This window comes from Pleurodeles waltl, chromosome 7, assembly GCF_031143425.1.
Source record: "Pleurodeles waltl isolate 20211129_DDA chromosome 7, aPleWal1.hap1.20221129, whole genome shotgun sequence".
Classification (NCBI taxonomy): domain Eukaryota; kingdom Metazoa; phylum Chordata; class Amphibia; order Caudata; family Salamandridae; genus Pleurodeles; species Pleurodeles waltl.
In genome coordinates, this window is record NC_090446.1 from 481080122 (window position 1) to 481100830 (window position 20709).

The 20709-nt window shown below is 45.5% G+C and overlaps 1 protein-coding gene across 1 annotated transcript in view; it reads left to right on the top strand.

Moving 5' to 3' along the window:
- The window catches only part of SEZ6L2 (seizure related 6 homolog like 2), a 217059-nt gene that overhangs the window by 103984 nt on the left and 92366 nt on the right, over positions 1-20709 (top strand). The window contains exons 6-7 of the mRNA XM_069244112.1: positions 1222-1407; positions 19132-19300. Coding sequence (XP_069100213.1) covers positions 1222-1407; positions 19132-19300 — 355 coding nt within the window. The remainder of the gene's footprint in view (positions 1-1221; positions 1408-19131; positions 19301-20709) is intronic.

The window sequence follows — 20709 nt, forward strand, 5'->3', positions numbered from 1 at the left end:
TAAATCAGGTCTTTGTGTGAGGGCAGGACACCGCCTATAAAAGTGTAAAGGTTGGGTCGCCTCCCTCTCTCCCAGCCCAGGAAGACCATCAGTATGTAGATGAATGCTGATGTAACACTGTCACACCTAACCCTCCCTGATTCTCGGCTGTCTGGAGAGTATGCACAAAGTGGAGCTGTCACTGTGCCCCTGACGTGGGTTGGAGTGAGACTGCAAAGCAGTAGTTATAAACACAGAAAAATGCCCACTTTCTAAAAAGTGGCATTTCCAAAATAGTAATGAAAAATCCACCTACACCAGTAAGCAGGATATCTCGCTACCATTCCAAACATACCAAACATGCCCACAGTACTCCTTATAGATCAGAAATTACCCTTTGACACATATACGGGAATTCTCAATGCAAACCTATGAAGGGAGAAGCACTGACAGCAGTGAAAAACTAATTAGGGTGTTTGTCACTATTATGACATGTGACATAAAAATATATGTCCTACCTTTTACATACACAGCACCCTCCCATAGAGCTATCTAGTGTCTACCTTAGTGGTGACTTAGGTGCAGTAAAAAGGAAGTTTGGCAAGTAGTTTAACTTGCCAAGCCAATGTGGCAGTAAACTGCGGTGGCAAGCCTGAGACAAGTTTGAAAGGCTACTTCTGTGGGTGGTGCAATCAGCGCTGCAGACCCACTAGCAGCATTTAATTTACAGGCCCTGGGTATATGGTATACCACTTTACAAGGGACTTACATGTAAATTAAATAAGCCAAACAGGTATAAGCCAATTATACCAAGTTTTACGGGGGCGAGCACATGCACTTTAGCACTGATTAGCAGTGGTAAAGTGCCCAGAGTCCTATAGCCAACTAAAAGAGGGTCAGAAAAATAGAAGGTGAAAGGCAAAAAGCTTGGGGATAACCCTGCAGAAAGGGCAATTTCCAACAGCCTTTCTGTGAATGTAGCCCTCTGTGGTGGGTAGTGTCCGTGGCCATCTTATCCTTGACCTGCATGTGTGCAAAGATCCCTGGGTGAGATGCTACCATGACTTTCTGTCATTAGTCTCTCAGTAAAGAACATCCCGTCCACCTCTTCTGGAGGAGGAGAGCAGTGTTTAGTCTCCATTCACATTCAAAACTTCTAATTTCAGCCATCTTGGTACTATGGCTTTTGTTTTGTTTTGCCCTCTAATGCCTATCTTACCATGACTTCCCTGTATCCTGCAGCCTTTGTCCTCAGCTGTGGGTTCCCCAGCCGCCCAGATAATGGAGATGTTAGCGTCAGTGACCTGCACCCTGGGGGAGCAGCTACCTTTAAGTGTGACCCTGGCTTCAAGATCCGAGGAGAGGAGTCCCTTCTCTGCCTGAACACAAGCCGTCCACAGTGGAGTGGCAAGGCACCGATTTGTGCTGGTAAGTGATCTGTTTTCCCTATTTATCCTTCTTTTTTTAAACTCTTTTTCTTAACACAAAGCTCGTTATACAATTGATTCAAGAAGCAATCAAAGAGAATCATGTCAAGACTCCAGCAGTATATGGGATGAATTACAACCATTGTGGACATGGGCCCTCATTCTGACCTTGGCGGGCGGCGGAGGCCGCCCGCCAAAGTCCCGCCGTCAGGTTACTGTTCCGCGGTCGAAAGACCGCGGCGGTAATTCTGACATTCCCGCTGGGCTGGCGGGCGGCCGCCTTCAGGCCACCCGCCAGCCCAGCGGGAAAGAGGCTTCCATGATGAAGCCGGCTCGGAATCGAGCCGGCGGAGTGGAAGCTGTGCGACGGGTGCAGTTGCACCCGTCGCGTATTTCACTGTCTGCGCAGCAGACAGTGAAATACATTTAGGGGCCCTCTTACGGGGGCCCCTGCAGTGCCCATGCCAGTGGCATGGGCACTGCAGGGGCCCCCAGGGGCCCCGCGACCCCCCCCTACCGCCATCCGGTTCCCGGCGGGCGGACCACCGGGAACTGGATGGCGGTAGGGGGGGTCGGAATCCCCTCGGCGGCGCAGCAAGCTGCGCCGCCTTGGAGGATTCCAACTGGCAGCGGAAAACCGGCGGGAGACCGCCGGTTTTCCTGCACTGACCGCGGCCAAAGCGCCGCGGTCAGAATGCCCTGCGGGGCACCGCCGGGCTGTCGGCGGTGCTCCCGCCAACCGCGAGCCTGGCGGTCACAGACCGCCAGGCTCGTAATGAGGGCCATAGTCTAGTACCAACTGGCTTTTTTTGTCACGACTCACGTGCTGCTTGCGCCTGGAATTTGCAGATCTGGTGGCGTGAATCTTCAATGTTCGGCTTTGGCCCAAAAAGGGGCGACTCTTTCTGGTAGCCACGGTGCTGTAGGCAATGGAGACACCAAGAACAGACCGTGCCCTTCAGAAAGTAGCGCCAGAGGGAAAAACCCCTTCCAAAGGGGAAAAACCTCCAAACAGGAAAAGTCCTGGAGAAAAACAAGAACAACAAACAGGAATCCAAAAGGAGCAAAAATCAGAAAATACAGAATGCTGAGTCCAAAACCAAAAGGCAAGGAAATCAGGAGCGAAGACACCAACTGAGCAGAAAGTGTTGCAGCGCAAGGAAAGAGGAAAAACACAGCCCTTATATACCAACAAACAGGAAGTGACCCACAGGAAGTAAAAGGACACCATCTTAGATAGGGAAACAATATATAGAACAGAATAGTAGAGGAACCATAGAGAATAGGGAACAAGGAATGCTGGGAAAGCACAGGAATCTGGGAAGGAGGAAAAGACATAAAGAAAGGCACACAACAGACTGCAAAAAGAAGAAAGGACAAAGAAACGAAGAAAAACAGGTAAGAGGGTTCAGAGACCCCTGGGACAGTGAAAGGCAGAAGGAAGAACGAGGCCCCAAGCAAATCTGGGGCCTCGAAACGCACAGGAGAGGCTGGGGGCGCGCCGCGTCTTAATAACGCGGTGCGCGGCCCGAGCCGAACGCCCGGCCGAAGTCGAGCTCTCGGCTCGCGCCGCACCGCGCGGCGCGACAGTAGGTCCCCCTCCCGAAGGCCCAGGTTTAAGAGGGAATAAACAGTGAAAGCGTTGAGTCAGGAGAGGAGCGTGAACGGAAGAGGCATCTTCCCATGAACATTCACTGAGAGGATAACCCTTCCAATGAATCAGATACTGAAGTCGTTTATGAAAAAGACGAGAGTCACAGATTTCCTGCACTTCATATTCAGGAGCATCATTCACAAGGACAGGAGGTGGACAAGGAAACTGACGTGAGTAAGGATCAGGCACATAAGGTTTAAGCTGAGAAACATGAAAAACCGGATGGATCTTCCATGTATGGGGTAAGTGAAGACGGACAGTGACAGGATTGACCAACTGGAGAATACGGAAAGGCCCATAGTAACGAGGTGTGAACTTGTTTTGAGAGAGACGTGAGGGCAAGAATTTGGAGGAGAGCCAGACTTTATCTTGCAGATGATAATTTGGATTGGTTGTACGTCTCTTGTCTGCAGCCTTCTTCATATACCTCTTGGTATGTAACAAATTAGATCGAATTAGTTTATGGAGTTGGAGAAGGCGTTTGGAGAAATAGTTAATAGCAGGTAGAGGAGAGTTGGATTGTGGAGAAGTAGGGAAAGAGGTAGGATGAAAACCATAGGAACAGAAAAAGGGAGTGACCTTGGAGGCACTATGGACTGAGTTATTGTAGGAAAATTCAGCTAAAGAGAGGTAAGTGCTCCAGTTACTTTGGGTAGAATTGCAAAAGCATCGAAGATATTGCTCTAGTCCTTGGTTCAGACGCTCAGTCTGTCCGTTGGTCTGAGGATGGAACCCTGAAGACAGGGCTCTATTCATATTCAGTGTTTTACAAAAATGCTTCCAAAATCGGGAGATGTACTGAGGTCCTCTATCAGAGATTATGGTATGTGGAAGTCCATGGAGACGGAAGACATGATCTATGAATATTTGACCTAGTTCTTGGGAAGTAGGCAGCTTTTTTAGGCCAGTGAAATGAGCCATCTTTGTGAAAGAATCCACTGTGACCATGATAACCCGGTTTCCTGCTGATGGTGGGAGCGAACACATAAAATCAGTAGAGATAGTATGCCATGGGGCCGATGGAACAGGCAAAGGTTGTAGTAATCCTGCCGGTCTGGTGTGAGGTATTTTGACTTGGGCACATATGGGACAGGCCTGAACGTATCTTTCCACATCCAGTTTCCAGGTAGGCCACCAAAAAAATCGTGAAAGTAAATCTTGTGTGGCTTTGATGCCTCTGTGACCAGCTACAGGGGAATCATGGCACATTTGTAATGCTTTCTTTTGCACCTTGTTTGTAGGGAGGAATATCAGGTCTTGGTAATAAAAATATCCTTGTTTCTTGTACAATAATGGTCTTAGTTCTTCTATGTCATGGTCCGATAGGTTGGCGTATTCTTGTTGTACTTCTTCCAGGAAAGACTGAGCCACTCCAATGATCTTACTGGGTTCTAGAAGATACTGGGATGAGGAAGGAGAACACTCTGGATATCGGCGAGACAGAGCATCAGCCAGAATGTTTTGGGATCCTGGAATATATGTAATATAAAAATCGTACTGACTGAAGAAAAAGGCCCAGCGGGCCTGACGACTATTCTGGCATACAAAATTTCTTAAACATTGTAAATTACGGTGGTCTGTCCTCACCTCAAATGGTTCCTTGGAACCCATCAGAAACTGCCTCCACTCAAGGCAGGCTGTTTTCAGAGCCAATAATTCCCTTTCAAGTACGGAATAATGTTGTTCAGCTGTGGAAAGGATATGAGACAAATAGAAAACAGGATGTTCAAGGCCATCATCCTCTTGTCGTTGGAGTAAGACAGCTCCGATGGCTCTCTCAGAAGCATCAGTTACTACTATAAATTGCTTGGTGGTATCTGGATGTCTTAAGATGGGGGCTTGGGTGAAGGCTCTCTTTAAGCTTTGAAAGGCTGCTTCAGCAGCCTCAGTCCAGACAAACCCCTTCTTTAAATTGTCCTTCTTTAAGGTGTGAGTTATGTGGCTAGTCTGACTGGCAAAGTCTAGAATGAATTGTCGATAGAAGTTTGCTAAACCTAGGAAACATTGTGTTTCTTTTATGGTAGAAGGAGAAGGCCACTCTAGGATAGCTTGTACCTTTTCTTGGTCCATAGCTATGCCGGTGGGACTTAAATGATAGCCCAGATATTTGACTTCCGTTATGTCGAACTCACATTTCTCTGGTTTGCAAAATAGTTGATGATCACGAAGTCTTTGAAGAACTTGTTTCACATGGGAAGTATGGAGTTCAGGATTTCTAGAATAAATAAGAATGTCATCTAGGTAGATCACGACTGTCTGATTAAGTAGGTCTGAAAACACTGAGTCCATAAATCTCTGGAAGATTGCCGGGGCGTTAGTAAGACCAAACGGCATAACCCTATATTCAAAATGGCCAAATGGGGTCCTGAATGCTGTCTTCCATTCGTCGCCTTCTCTTATGCGTAAAAGGTGGTAGGCTCCTCGTAAATCCAATTTAGTAAAACGTTGGGCCCCTCTGATTGCTTCCAGTATGTCCCTGATGAGAGGCAAAGGATAACGATCTTTAATGGTGATTTTATTCAGACCTCGAAAATCCAGGCACGGACGAAGATCCTTAGTCTTCTTGGGCACAAAAAAGAGAGGGGCCCCAGCCGGAGACGACGATGGAACAATAAGACCACTCTGTATATTTTCGTCCAGATACTCCTTTAGAACTTCCCTTTCGGGTTCCGTGAGGGAGTACATCCTCCCAAAAGGAACAATTGTGCCGGGTTCTAATGGAATTGCACAATCATATTCTCGATGTGGAGGTAGCACAGGTTTTGACGGTTTTTGGAAAATATCCTGAAACTCCAAATAGTGGTCTGGGACCCCTTGGACCGTATTAATGGACATACCAGTGGCACCTTCAGTAGCTAAGGATCTTTTCGGAGACCAATACTTGTCGGAAGTAAAACAGTTCTCGTGACAAAATTGCGAAGACAAAGAGACTGTCCGGGTAACCCAATTTATATATGGGTTATGTCTAATGAGCCACGGAATTCCAAGAATGATGGTATGGTTAGGGGACGTAATAAGATCGAAGGAGATGTGTTCTTGATGGTTTCCCACCTGTAGACTTAACATCAGGGTAGTGGTGTCTACAGGACCAGAGGATATCAAAGATCCATCCACAGTGTGTACCTGTTCGGGTACTTCTTTTGCTTGAGTAGGAACTAGGTTAGCAGCAGCCCATGTCTTGTCCATGTATATACCACTAGCACCACAGTCTAGTAATGCCATAGTCTTTTCTTGACGACCGTCAGGAAGTTGTAACAGGACAGGAAAGATGAACAAGGCAGTTGTATTGTCATTAAAGGAGCTGATGGAAGGTATAGCTGTAGATCCCGTCCCCTCCCTTCTTACAGAGGACGGGAGGTGGCGTTTCCCGAAGGTCTGGAAGGACGTACTGGACAGGTACGGAGTATGTGACCAGCAGAACCACAATACAGGCACAACCCTCTCTTGCGTCTGTCTTCTCGTTCACTAGCAGAGAGCGGACCTCGGGTAGTATCCACCTGCATGGGTTCCCCTTCGATGTCTCTAGCAGGAGTGCGAGGTTCCTCGGAACGCTGCAGGTATGCACGGGAGCTACTTGGTTGGGTAAACCCTCTACTCCTTTTCTTTTCCGATCTCCGTTCCTGAAGACGATATTCGATGGACAGTGCTTGATCCATCAGGCCACGAAGATCTTCCGCTCTGGTAGAATGCACTAGTTCATCCTTTATTTCTTCTTTGAGTCCTCTACGAAATAATGTTACCAGAGTACGTTCCACCCAAGTGGTCTCTGCCGCCAGCTGACGAAAACGGGTTATATATTGCAGGACGTCTTGGGAGCCTTGTTGGATGTCGCACAAGGCTTCTTCAGCGGAGGCTTCCAATCCAGGACGGCTAAACATTTGTTTGAAGCGACTCACAAAGGCGGAATAGTCTGACAATACAGGGTCGTCGGAGGACACCATCGGGGTTGCCCAGGCCAAGGCTGGGCCGGATAAGGCACTGATAAGATAACCCACCTTGGTCCTGTCGTGGGAGAATTGAGTAGGTCGGAAGGCGAAATACACCGTTAAAGCATCCAAGAACTCGCGAAGCTTGGTTGGTTCACCAGAGAAACAAGGGGTAGAAGCGGAGATTGTCGGAACATCACTGGTGCGGAGGGCCAAAGCCTGTCGTAACGCAGCATTTTCATTACGTAGTTGTTGCAACTCCTGGGCTTGTTGCTGAATCGTGGTTAACAGAGATTGCTCCGGATCTGCAGCAGCCGCCACTGTATTATCCATGGTGTTTGAGGACGTCGGAATGGTTAGGCGCTGCAATCTGTCACGACTCACGCGCTGCTTGCGCCTGGAATTTGCAGATCTGGTGGCGTGAATCTTCAATGTTCGGCTTTGGCCCAAAAAGGGGCGACTCTTTCTGGTAGCCACGGTGCTGTAAGCAATGGAGACACCAAGAACAGACCGTGCCCTTCAGAAAGTAGCGCCAGAGGGAAAAACCCCTTCCAAAGGGGAAAAACCTCCAAACAGGAAAAGTCCTGGAGAAAAACAAGAACAACAAACAGGAATCCAAAAGGAGCAAAAATCAGAAAATACAGAATGCTGAGTCCAAAACCAAAAGGCAAGGAAATCAGGAGCGAAGACACCAACTGAGCAGAAAGTGTTGCAGCGCAAGGAAAGAGGAAAAACACAGCCCTTATATACCAACAAACAGGAAGTGACCCACAGGAAGTAAAAGGACACCATCTTAGATAGGGAAACAATATATAGAACAGAATAGTAGAGGAACCATAGAGAATAGGGAACAAGGAATGCTGGGAAAGCACAGGAATCTGGGAAGGAGGAAAAGACATAAAGAAAGGCACACAACAGACTGCAAAAAGAAGAAAGGACAAAGAAACGAAGAAAAACAGGTAAGAGGGTTCAGAGACCCCTGGGACAGTGAAAGGCAGAAGGAAGAACGAGGCCCCAAGCAAATCTGGGGCCTCGAAACGCGCAGGAGAGGCTGGGGGCGCGCCGCGTCTTAATAACGCGGTGCGCGGCCCGAGCCGAACGCCCGGCCGAAGTCGAGCTCTCGGCTCGCGCCGCACCGCGCGGCGCGACATTTTTACGATCCTGCACCATGGCTTACTGATCACTCCAAGGAGTTTGCAGTAGGAGCACCTTCACTTCTGGTCTCTAATCATCATTCTTGGTCCTTGTCAGACTGTCTGGGTATTCATATGATTGTATGCCTGTTCATTCACTCAGGCCATATTTAGGCTCACATTACCAGCTGGAATACCACTGTGTATTCATTTCCTGTGTCTGCTACTTGTGCTAAAACTGCCCCCAGCCCCTTCCCGCTGGCATCTGCTGTTTGCTCTTGCGTCAAAACCAAGCTGTGCTTTACTCCTGCTTAATTTCCTCAAAATCCTTTTATAATTCTTCAGTCCATACAAATTATTGCATTACTTTCAATAACTGCCAAAGGCTATGTGTTTTCACTGCAAAATTCTGCACAGATTTTAAATAAAATTTTGCAGGCCCTAGAAAGGACATAACTTCCTCTGTGGATGTTGGCGCTGGAGCATTACTAACTGCCTTAATTTTTTCTCTTTTGGGTGATATACCATCACCACCCACCTCATGTCCTAAATACATGACCAAAATCACTGCAAATGTGCATTTTTTCAACTCAGCAGTTAAGCCTTTTTCTGCTAATTTTTCCAAAACTAATCTTAATCTTAACTCATGTTCAGATTGGTTTTGGTGCATAACCAGGATGTTGTCCTGGAAATATGTCACCCCTTTAACACCTTTGAAGATTTTTTTCATTAATCGCTGAAATACTGCAGCTGCAGACGCAAAGTCAAAAGGCATGCGTACAAATCTATAGCATCCAAAAAGGGTGGTGAAAGCTGTAAGGTTCCTACTTGAGGATACACCTGGTGATAGGCCGATGTCAAATCTATGGTTGAAAACCATCTAATTCCTTAAGACTGTGAAAGAAGCTCATCTATTCTCTGTAACCTAAATCTATTGATTACAGTATTTTGTTCACACCCCTGAGGTCAATACACAAAAGTAAAATACCATCTGACTTTCGCGCTACCACTAAGAGAGCCAACCACTCCCCACTTTCTACAGGCTCAATTATGCTTTTGCTCTCCAAGTTTCCGATTACACCATCCATCATACCAATAGGAAATGTTCCTTGCCTTATGACATATGGGTACCGTTCCTCCTTTAGTACAGTCCTATGTGCAAACCCACACCCTTCATGGGTATATCAAATTCTCCGAATGCCTTTGAATTAACATCAGAGGATACTAACAACTGTTGGACCAACATTTTAGAAAGGTAACATCAGCTAAAATGTTTATTGGAGAGCCAGAATCAGCCATGACACCCAAGTTGACAGCACCAATCTGGACATCACAACTAGGTCCTTTGCATCTTTTAATGTAGATCGCCTAAATTATTGACCTCCACAGTTGTTACGACAGTGTTCACATTTTCACATAACTTCTCTTCTTCCATACATATTTGTCTTATCTTAGCTTTAGGTATGATAGATTTACAAACAGTGTAAAAATGCCCATTTTTCTTTTTATAATTATTGCATTTATTTCCTTGGACAGGACAAGAAGTGCTGTTTCCTAAATGAAATTTAGATCCACACCTGTAAAATGCTCCTGATTTATTTTTCAATATTCTTCTTAGACTTATTCTTGTTATAAAGTCCATGAGACTTTAGATACAGCAGCAGCCAAGCCCCCTTTCTTGTTTCCTTTCTTACAGGGTAACATGGGGTACTCCACCCCACCCACAGGCCACACAGGTGGTATATGTAAGGGGTAAAACCTCTTGGAATGGCGAATGCTGTGTGATTTTACAACCATAAACATTTGTCCCAAATGTTAATTCTTCATTCAATAGGGCCCTGCTCCTAACTACATAGTAGCTGGATAATTTTATTAGGTGGTAATGGTAAAATAGTATGCAATTTCGCTCTCACACTACTACTCTGCAATTGGGCATCATGGCCTTAGTTGTGCATTTATTCAAGATGGACTCCAGTCTCTCAGAAGGTGTTGCTACATGAACTGGACACAGGATACAGGGTATGGGTGAATCCCACTTAGTTCAGTAAAGAGTAAGTGGCCATGCCCCTGTTCTTCCATTTAGAGTGCTATTTTCTTACCAGCCATGGACTGCCATGGCAGAAGTTGCTCAGTCCAGTACAGTTAAACACAAAAGTGTCTTCTTAGCTTCATTATGGCTTTAGTGGAATGAACTCAATCACCAGAAAGAGTGATCTACACATGACCCCTCACTGAGGAGGGTAAAGGGCAGCATCTGTTACATGCAAGAGGAAAGAAAGAGAACAGATACCAGCGTGGTCTTCAACCATTCACAATGGTAACATCTCATGTCTCAGGACTACAGCGATGGGGACACCAGCAGGGAGTACCACGTCCCCTCATGTAGACTCACACACATACAAACACCACAAACATGCACACTTAATAAGTCATAATGCTGCCAGCTGGAGTGAGGGTCTCATGTACATAGAAATGGCCAATAGTCAGCCTTCTCACCACGGCTGTATGTAGCATGGTCTGTGCTCCTTTATGACGGTAAACTGCCACCAACCAACACTGATATGATTGCATAGGGAGGGGTGGACGGTAATCTTCCCTACGAAGTGTGAGTTATACTTAGTCTGTAACCCTCTTCATCAGAGTTTAGCATTCGGCTGGACAGCAACTGCATGATCAATGTTGAGTATCTATAAGAGGATTTAGTGTCATGTGAAGAAAATAAAGCCTAGTTGATAAAAATGACAGGGGGGCACTTGGGTCCATCACCAGTTCCTACAGTCTGTTCTTATGTTTGTCTTTCCCTCTGTCTACCCATATATGTCCCAGGCTATATATATATATATATATACATATATATCTGACTACTTTTCCCATCTGTCTTTCAGCCTGCCTAAATGCCTCTTGGTTTGGTCCTATGTCACTGAGCACAGATGTTCTCTTCATCTATCCATAAGTTTATTCAAGTATCCATGTGTTTGTCTGCTATAGCTAAAAGCCTCTCATTTTGTTCATATGATTACCTTTCTGTGTATGCCTGGAGGTACCTGTACCACTCCACAAATGTTTTTCACTTGGTAGAACCTAAAATCAGTTGGGTTATGATTAGAGCCTCCGGTGGGGGTGCGGGAGGCAACATTTGGAGCAGCCCTTAAATAGGAACCACCCTGTACATACAACTTTTTAGACTTTCTCTTTTTTCTTTTGTAATGCCATCTTGTCTCAATTTTGTCTCTTCCTTTGTCATGTGACCCTACAGCTTAGACGATAATTTTTTGTTACTCTACTTTTTTGGTTTTGTTCTTGAGGTATTGATTACCTTGCCTACTCTTCATCTCTCATAGAAAGGCCTGTAATGTTACACCCCATTAGAGCTTCAAGTATCACTATTCTCTCATTCCCCCCCATGGAATTTGAATGTGTTTGGTTTTGATTCTGTAAGTTGCCTTGGTACTTTATACAATGCTTTTGTACATTCCTGTTGTCTTTCTATTAATGAACTGCCCTGTACCTGACAGCCATCTCCTTCTTGAAAGCCCAAACCTATATATTCTCGTATTTCCTGAGTATTTATGAGGACCAGTGGCAGTTGGTGGATTTTAAAAGTGGTGGGGTGGAAAATATGAGTCTAATGAACAAGTGAGGCCAAACTGAAAACGGAAGGTGTGTGGGTTCTCCCCACCCAAGAATTCTTTAAAAAAAATGGATTCAAATGATGGATTTTATGGTATAAATTTGCAACAAATGTTAGAAAACAAAAGAGATCCTAATGGGGCATTTTACCACACATGTCAAGGAAACGTTAAAAGCAAGCCATCAAATACCCAAGGCATAATACCTAATCGCTCTGTTTGTGAAGTGTTGAATGCAGAAGGCAGACTCATTGACACCACACCTACTCCAACATTTTACAGCTCAACCAGCCCCCACAGCCCTTTTTGTTTAATGGACTGTTGCAATTCCCCCCGGGCCATTGTTGTTAATGGCCCAAATTGACCCCTATACCTAATGCTAAAATCCCACCACACCCACCACAGTGATGTCAGTGCCCTATCTTATGATTCCAGGGCGAGGGGGATCTCACCCAACCGATGCGTGTGCGTCCTCCAGCCCCTACCCCTGCCGTAAAGCACATATTTGAGCCCACTTTGTAACAGAGCAGCAACTGCAATTCGTTTCCAGCTCTCAGTGTTTCTTTTCATTTTCTTATTTGACCCCCAGGGTGGTAGGGCAACGCCCTTCACGCTCATCAACGCCAGCCACCCTTGAGGACTGTCACTCTCAGATGTTCCATCCACAGCGAAAGCCAGACAACTCCAGCACATATCCTAAGCATTATCGGAATTTACTTTTCACTCCATTTGTCCACTATGACTTCTTTACTCGTTCCAAGGCCATCCACATCTGCTATTTGTATAGGACCTTAGAGTTAAGTTGGATCCTGATAGTGATGTCCCCATTATATTGAAAGACATTTCTTATGTTGCGTCTGTGTCACATTAGGTTTCTGACACTGATTGCTATCTACAACAGGTCTTGTCTCAAGAGTTTCTGTCTGTTTTCAGAGATGAGTTGGGTTACTTACAAAACTATCGCCATAACATCAAGCTTGTTCCAGGTTAAATTTCTTTCTGCAGCAAGGTTAGAGATGTTCCGGTTAATGTCAGAGAAGAAATGTTAAGTGAACTGAATAGGCTCAAGTCGCAAGGCATCATTGAGGAGGTTGAAAGCACTGCTTGGTTGGCCCCAGTAGTTACGACAGGAAGTCCAATGGTTCGCTCAGGTTATGTGTTGACCTCAGACTCAGACAGTTGAACAAGTGTGTGGTGGTAGATAGGTATCCCTTACCTAATATTGGCCAATTACTCATGATGATAGGGGATGCCAAGGTATTTAGCACTATCGATCTGGGTTCAGCATATCACCAAATTCAACTTAATGAAGATTCTATGGATCTCACAGCCTTCATAACACCATTTGGCACGTCTAGGTATACCAGGCTTCCGTTTAGATTAATCTTGGTGGCTTCTGTGTTTCATAAGGTTATGGAGAGGATCCTGAGAGGTTTAGAGAGGGTTTGTGTATACCAGGATGATATGTTCTGCATGATCTTTCCCATATACAAGGATGATACCAGAGTCAGACAAGTGTTAAGGAGAGTAAGTGATCACAATTTAACAGTCAAATTGGAAAAGTGCAAGTTTGGCATTAAGACTATTGACTACTTAGGCCACACCATAACAGGTGAGGGTGTGGCCCCCAAAGCTGATCTTGTTAACACAATTCAGGCGATGGTGTCCCCTTCTACAAAAGAAGAGCTCATGAGGTTCTGGTAATGGTTGAATATTACCATAAATTTGTCAAGAATTTTGCTGAGATAACCCATAATATGAGAGGCCTTTTAAGGAAGGGAGTAGACTTCTTATGGAGTGAGGTGTGTGAAAAAGAGTTTAATTTAATCAATGCGAAGTTATCTTTGGCTCCCTGTCTCAGGATTTTTGATCCCCCAAAAAATTCTATTGTCACAACTGATGCCAGTCTTAAAGGGTTGGGAGCTGTATTACAACAGAGTGGATGTGAACCTCAGAATACCATTATGTTTTTATCGAGGAGTCTCAAAGGTGCTGAGAGCAAATATTCGGTGATTGAGAGAGAAGCTGGCTGTACATTGGGCCATCAAGAAGCTAAAACATTTGTTGTGGGGATCCACTTTCATTGTCAGGACTGACCATAAACCTTTGTGTGAGGTTTTCAATAAGAAGGGTGTTGATTTCCTATCCTCTAGAATGTCCAGGTGGGTGGTTGATCTCCAAGAGTTCAATTATGAAGTGAAATACATTCCTGGGGTTGAGATAGCGGACACCTTATCCAGATTAGTTTCTGAGAACACCTCAGGTTCTCTGGATGATGGAGTGTGTGTGGAAGAAGATTTAGTTTGCGAGATCAATCAAGCAGTCATTTTGGAGGAGAGATGGCGCCATGAATTGAAAGATGATTCTACTTTACAGGGTGTAATTAATCTCATCATGTGTGGATGGAAAGATAAGCAGCAAGGTTGAGAGCTGTGCAAAACGTTTTGGTTTATTAAAGACCAGTTATCAACCAGAGATGGGTTGCTGTTACGGGGTACTAGATTGGTACCCCCAAGCACACTAAGAATAGAGCTACTGGACTTAGCTCATGAGGGGCACTCTGGCATCTCTAAGATGAAAGAGAGATTGCGATCTAGTTACTGGTGGCCTGGTGTGGATATCCAAGTTGAACGTCTGGTGAGGGAATGTGTACAATGTGCAGAAAGTGAGAAGAGTATGAAACCGAGAGTCCAACCCATGTTGTTGAGAAATCACCCTGATAAGCCTTGGAGGGATATTGCTTTGGACATACTGGGTCCTGTACATGGAAGTGGTCAGGAAATGTACATCATTGTTGTAATTGATATGTTTTCTCGTTGGCCAGAAATTCATTTCTCTAGAGGTATTGAGACTCAATGTGTTATAAGCTTTCTCAAGGATTTATTTCTAAGGTAAGGCTTACAGACAATGGTGTTCAACTTGTTTCAAGGGAAATGGAGGACTTTCTTCGGCTGTGTGGGGTCAAATACAAAAAATGTGCATTGTACCATCCAGAAGCTAATGGTGTGCTTGAGAGATTCAATAGAACTTTGAAAGAGACTATAGCGCTAGCCAAAAAAGACAACACGATCTGGAAAGATGAGGCCATTAAAAGAGTTGGAGTGTATAGATTGACTCCACATACGACCACTGGGGTACCTCCGTTTGTTTTGTTTCATGGGAGGTGTCCTAACACTGTGCTAGAACCAGGATGGTTGAACACATTTTGGGATGATGGGGGTCGCCTTAATAAGAATAGCTATAGGAAAGAGAGAGAACTCTCCAAAGTGAAGAAAAGCAAATTCCATTTTGATCGTAATCATGCAGTCAAGGTGACCAAAGTAAAGGTCAGGGTTATGATAAAACGCCCTGGACTGTCTATTGGTGGGAGTAGGCTATCAAAACCATTGAGAGTCATTAAGATGTTTACCAATGCTGTCAAAACCTGTGATCATCGGGTGTGGACTCTCAATAGAGTTGTTTATATAAGGGTGGAGTGGTACAGGAAAATCAGGATGACCAAGGAGACCCGCCCAAGGTTGAAGACAATCCAGAAGAGTTGGAAGATTGCAACTTTCTATGAGACTTCCTCAGCAAAGTGTTGAGTCCTGCCTATTTTAAAGACTATGTGTAACTTACATTTCTCAAAGACTTTAGTATAATTTTTATTTTTCCCCTTTTGTTTGTTTCATTACAGATTATCTTTTTCCCTTTACTGTGTTGTTTTGTTGTTGTTGTAGAGGGGGGGGGATGTGTTATATTCTAGAACAAACATGGTTCTAGAATTGTGGGTGGTTGGAGAAGGAGACGGGCAGACGCGGTGGAGTTTGGTGAGGAGAAGGAGTGTGCTTCCACCGTGCCGGTCAGGTGGCCCTGCTTAAGGTGTTGTGTGTATGGCTGGGCCATACTACGTGTAACCTACATCATCTCAATAAAGAAGTTTTGGAAGAGATTGCCGCTTACCCTTGGATCATGCTACGTTATAATATTCTGGTCCCCCCAAAACCCAGCTATGCGGTCCTTAGTTCGCGGAGCCGTGCATCTAGCCCAGTGGTCTCCAAACTTTTTAACGCTGCGCCCCATCCCCCCCCCCCCCAGTTGAAAAATAAAAATCATGGGGTTCCCCCCTCAGAATTTTTCACAATTATTTTTATAAAGATGGCAATGTTTAAATATGTCTAGACCTATTTAAACATTGCAGTTAAGTACTGTCACCTTTTATAAAATGCAACAACAAGCTTCTGCTTAAAACAAAGGCCTGTTATCTGTATAATGCTTCTTTTGGCCAGAGTCTGGCTCTCCCCCTGCGATCACTGGGGCCCGCCCCCAGTTTGAAGACCTCTGATCTAGCCTGTGGACGGCAGATTGGGGAAAATGAACAGAGGTCTCAGCAACCTCCCGATGGGCAAAGTTTACAAGGAAAAAACAGTATTGAGACAAACGACGACTGCCGGATGCTCTTCTGGGTAAATTTAAATATGTGGGAAAGCCACTTTGGTTTTATGAACCAAAGACGACTACCTTAACTGTATTTCTATTTCATAATTCTTGTTAAAATTAACCTAGACTATTCTAGATGCATCACCATTATAGTGAATGCTAAAAACGCATTAGCACAAGTAGAAAATTAAGCATACAAACAAATGGAATAATGTAATATGTTATTTAGACCTAACCAGAGCCTACATTTGAATTACTGTTAATTTGGTAGAAATGTATATCCTCTAATCCTCTAATCCACTCATACCTCTCCTTAAGGCAGCCGTGAACAGTGCTGCCTTCATTGACTGAGTGTTCCATGTTTGGGGACAGGGTGCTCAGCTGAATGTACCATGGAAGTCAATAGATCTCTCCTGTAACAGCAACTAAAGTCCATAGTGTTTATACACTTTCACTGTAAACACGTATGAAGTATCTTTGGATGGTCTGAGTGTTGATGGGTGGTCTGCAGTGGATAGCTTCAGTGAGTGTGTTTGGGGTGTTACATCCCCCAAATAAATATATATTTTCTGCTAAATGATTGGGTACAAAAGCTTTTAGTCAGGTATGGTGAGTTGTGTGTTGAATTGCACCAGGAATTTTTACACACACACAGACAAAAGGTCTTCAAAACTGTTGGTTTTCTCTCACTTAGTACCTCTATCAGTCCACATTCCTTTCCCTTTCAACTGTGCCTTAAGTCCCTCTCAGCACCCTGTTTGTCATATAATGTATATGAACATTGTGGGGTCATTACGACCCCGGCGGTCGGCGTTAATGTGGCGGTAAGTACCGCCAACAGGCTGGTGGTACTTACCGCCATATTATGACAGCCAACCCGCCAATGAACCACTTCGACCGCCACGGCGGTAACAGCCGCCGGGCTGGAGATATCCATCTCCAGCCCGGCGGCCGCCATTGCTCTGCCTGCGGGATTATGACCCTGACTATCTCCATGGTCTCCGTGGCGTTCGTAACGCCACAAAAACCATGGCAGTAGGCCATATCAGTGACAGGGAATTCCTTCCCTGTCACTGATAGTGGTCTCCCCGCCCCTCCCTCTCCAGTTACCCCCACACCCCTACATTCACGCCCCCCTTCACACACATACACACACATACACACACCCATTCCTACATGCTTACACACATGCACACATCCATTCACACACACATCTGCACACACTTTCGAACATACACGCAGGCATGCATTCCCATAACACAACATACACGCACTCACACCTCCATACATGCACACACGCGTTCAACACGCAACACCCCCGCATCCATGCACACACAAACATTCACACACCTCCACACACACACACACAACACCCCCCACGCACACACACAACACCCCCCACTCCCCTCCCCTGTCGGAGACCCGACTTACCAGGATCCAGAGGGTTCTCCAGCAGGAGACGGGATGGGGCACTGCTACCGCCAGCAGAACACTGCCAGGCTGTATTATTGGTCATAATACGGCTGGTGGCGGTCTACTGCCGTGGCGCTGCTAGTGGCAGCAGCGCCACCTTACCACCATCCGCAAGCATGGCCACAGACGGATTTCCGCTGTTGTCGTGGCGGAAATCCGGCTGTGGTCATAATATGGCAGACGGCTGGTAGCTGCGGCAACAGCTTTTTGGTGGTCGTCGCCGCGGCAGTAGGTGGTTTTTACCGCTGAAGTTAAAATGATGGCCTATATGCCTGCGTGACTGTTGAAAAACTAAAGCTGCCCCCCAATGTTCCTGGCCAAGCTACACCACTGATGTTCTGTGATTGTACACATGTGATGGCCTAGTGGTTTCAGCCCATCTTAGGATACACACACACAAACACACACACATGTGCACACACACACACACATTCCCTTTTTGAGGGTCGAGCGCAAAGCGCTCTGTCCCTGCTGTAATCTCTCTATGGGCTTGTAACCACGCCCACCGCACGCCTATGAGTTTGGTTGGTTTGTGGGCTTGCCTTTCAAATTTTTTTGCTTTTTATTAGTGGAAGGCATCGATACATCATGCCTTTTCCGGTAGCTCTCCTTGAGCCCACCAGCCAACTACTAAAAACATACGAGGCTCTGTGTTTTCTGTATGGTTTCTGGACTACTTTTTTCTATTTCTTTCCTACACAGCGCGATCTCGGTGGGCTGTAGTCGAGCGCTTTGCATCACATCAACCCTGTTACATGGATAATTGCATTTTTGCCTATAATACGTTTGACTGCGAGCAAACTTCTGTTTTACTTTTTATTTTCAATTTATGTGGCAAGAAATGTCTAGTTCGGAATTTACAACGCAAATAGCTTTCACTCGAGCAAACGTCAGACCTATTTCATTGCAAATGCTTGTTTCTCCTTCTTTCATGTCTCCTCTCAGACAATTGCAGGCCAGCTCCTGTATGCAACATAGTGTCTGTGCAGTTCTTATGATCATCATGATTAATGGAATTCTTTTTTTTCAGACCCCTCACAGCAAACTTTTATTAGAGAAAGATTGATCTCATTTTCTTGCATTTGATGCCCTTGTGCTTTGCTGAGCCAATTGGGTCACGCCCATAGGAGTTTGACCTCTTCTGCCCAGCAAAGTTCAACTCAGGCAGCCAGGAGCCTGCGCAAACCGCGCCTGTCTCGCTCCTGGCTGCCTGAGCTGAACATAAAGAGTGTCTGTCAGGCTGACCTTTGCTCAGCCTGATAGCCACTCTTCATGAGGGGCAAAAGGGGGGTCTTGGCCCCTCCGCCCTAAAGGACAGGCCATGGCTGACCCACACTAATTCCTAACAAGACATGCAAGAGGCCAAACCTTGCTTTGATGGTAGCTTGGAGCTGCAGTGTGGAGACAAGAATAGGAAAATATTACTCTGTACTACAGTTGGTATAAATAACAAACTTATTCAATGAACTTTCATCCTTTACCTCCTGACAGCATCCTGCGGAGGCACAATCCGGAATGCCACATTAGGACGTCTTGTATCCCCCGACCTCACAAGTAACCATGGAAACAACTTGACCTGCCATTGGCTGATTGAAGCATCAGAAAATCAGAGACTGCATCTGCATTTTGAAAGAGTCTCGCTGGATGAGGACAATGACAAGTAACAATCTCTTGTTTCTGTGTTCTGAACACTTGTGACCAGTCTGTCTACTGATCAGACCCAGTAGAGTCCAGATGTCTCACTATAGAAAGTTCTTTCTATGATTATCCAGAGTCTCCTTGTATCCATGATTCACAATACAAAGTGCACCCCTGTGGTCTGCATCCCCATTGTTCACTGCAGCCACTGCCCTCTTGTCCATGCTAGACCATTTCGAGCACATCCCATCATTGAACAGCTGTCTAACTTGTTTTTATGCCCAGCTGTTTGGCATTTTCTACATTCAGTTGCCCAGTACCACAGCTGTATTGCAAGTGTCAGTGTCCAGTAAGCCCTAGAACTCAGGGGCATTTTTATGAGCCCCTAGCACCATGGTAGCTGCACTTTATGTGACGCTCCAGTGGTGTTGACCTCGGCTCCACATTTACAAGGAGGTGTAATGCCACTTTTTGTGGTGTTACACCTCCTTATAAATATGGGCCCCTTCGACGCAGTTATCGCTGTCAGAGGGGCGTGCAATCAGTGTTGCTGAAGGCGTGCCACAGCAACACACATTGCATTTTGATGCTGCCTCAGATTTACCAGATTTCGTAAACCTGAGGCAGCGCCAGAATCTAACGCCACCCCCAGGGGTGGCGTTAGTAGAGCACAACAAGTAGGAATATTTTTATTCCTCCTCATTTTTTGCTTTTTCTTTGCGTGCTGCATTCTTCAGCATGCATAGAAAGAGCAAAATGGCAGAAATGATTGTTTATGTGCAGGAAGGTGTCCCTTCCTTCACATAAACAGTCATTTGAAAATGACACTTTGGCACACACAGAAGTGTCAAAGCGCCATTAGTGATTGTTTATGTGCGGGAAGGGACACCTTCGTTGGCGCTGGCAGCTAAATTTAGCACCAGTGCAGGGGCCAACAAAGAAGTGCGTGGTACTCACTTAAATACGGCACATCTCTGCGTTGTGAAAATTAGAGCGTGGCGCTGCCAATTTTGGCGCAGCGTCGCGCTCTGTCATTTTCCCATAAATATGGGCCTCACTGTGCTCCAATTTCAAGCCTTTCTTAGTGTGTATTAGGCTGTCTATTATTCCAAAGTGTCTAGACCCTTTCAGAGTCCAACACGCCATAAAGCCGCGAAAGTCCCTATGCCACATCTCTGTGTCTAGCCTCCAGGTTTAATTTTTTTTTTATCTCTATATCTCTCATGCCCCTTTCTCTGTTTTTTTCTTTCCTTACCTCTATGTTCCACACTCATCCGCCCTGTTTCTACTCACCCAACTTTTCCACCCTTCATTGTTCTACACTCTCCTGCTCCATTCCCAGTCTTTCTCCTCATCTTCCTCTTACTTCCTTCCCTCTTCCCTACTCTTTCCCAATTTTCTCTTGCCCTCTTCCTTTCATCTGTATCCTCT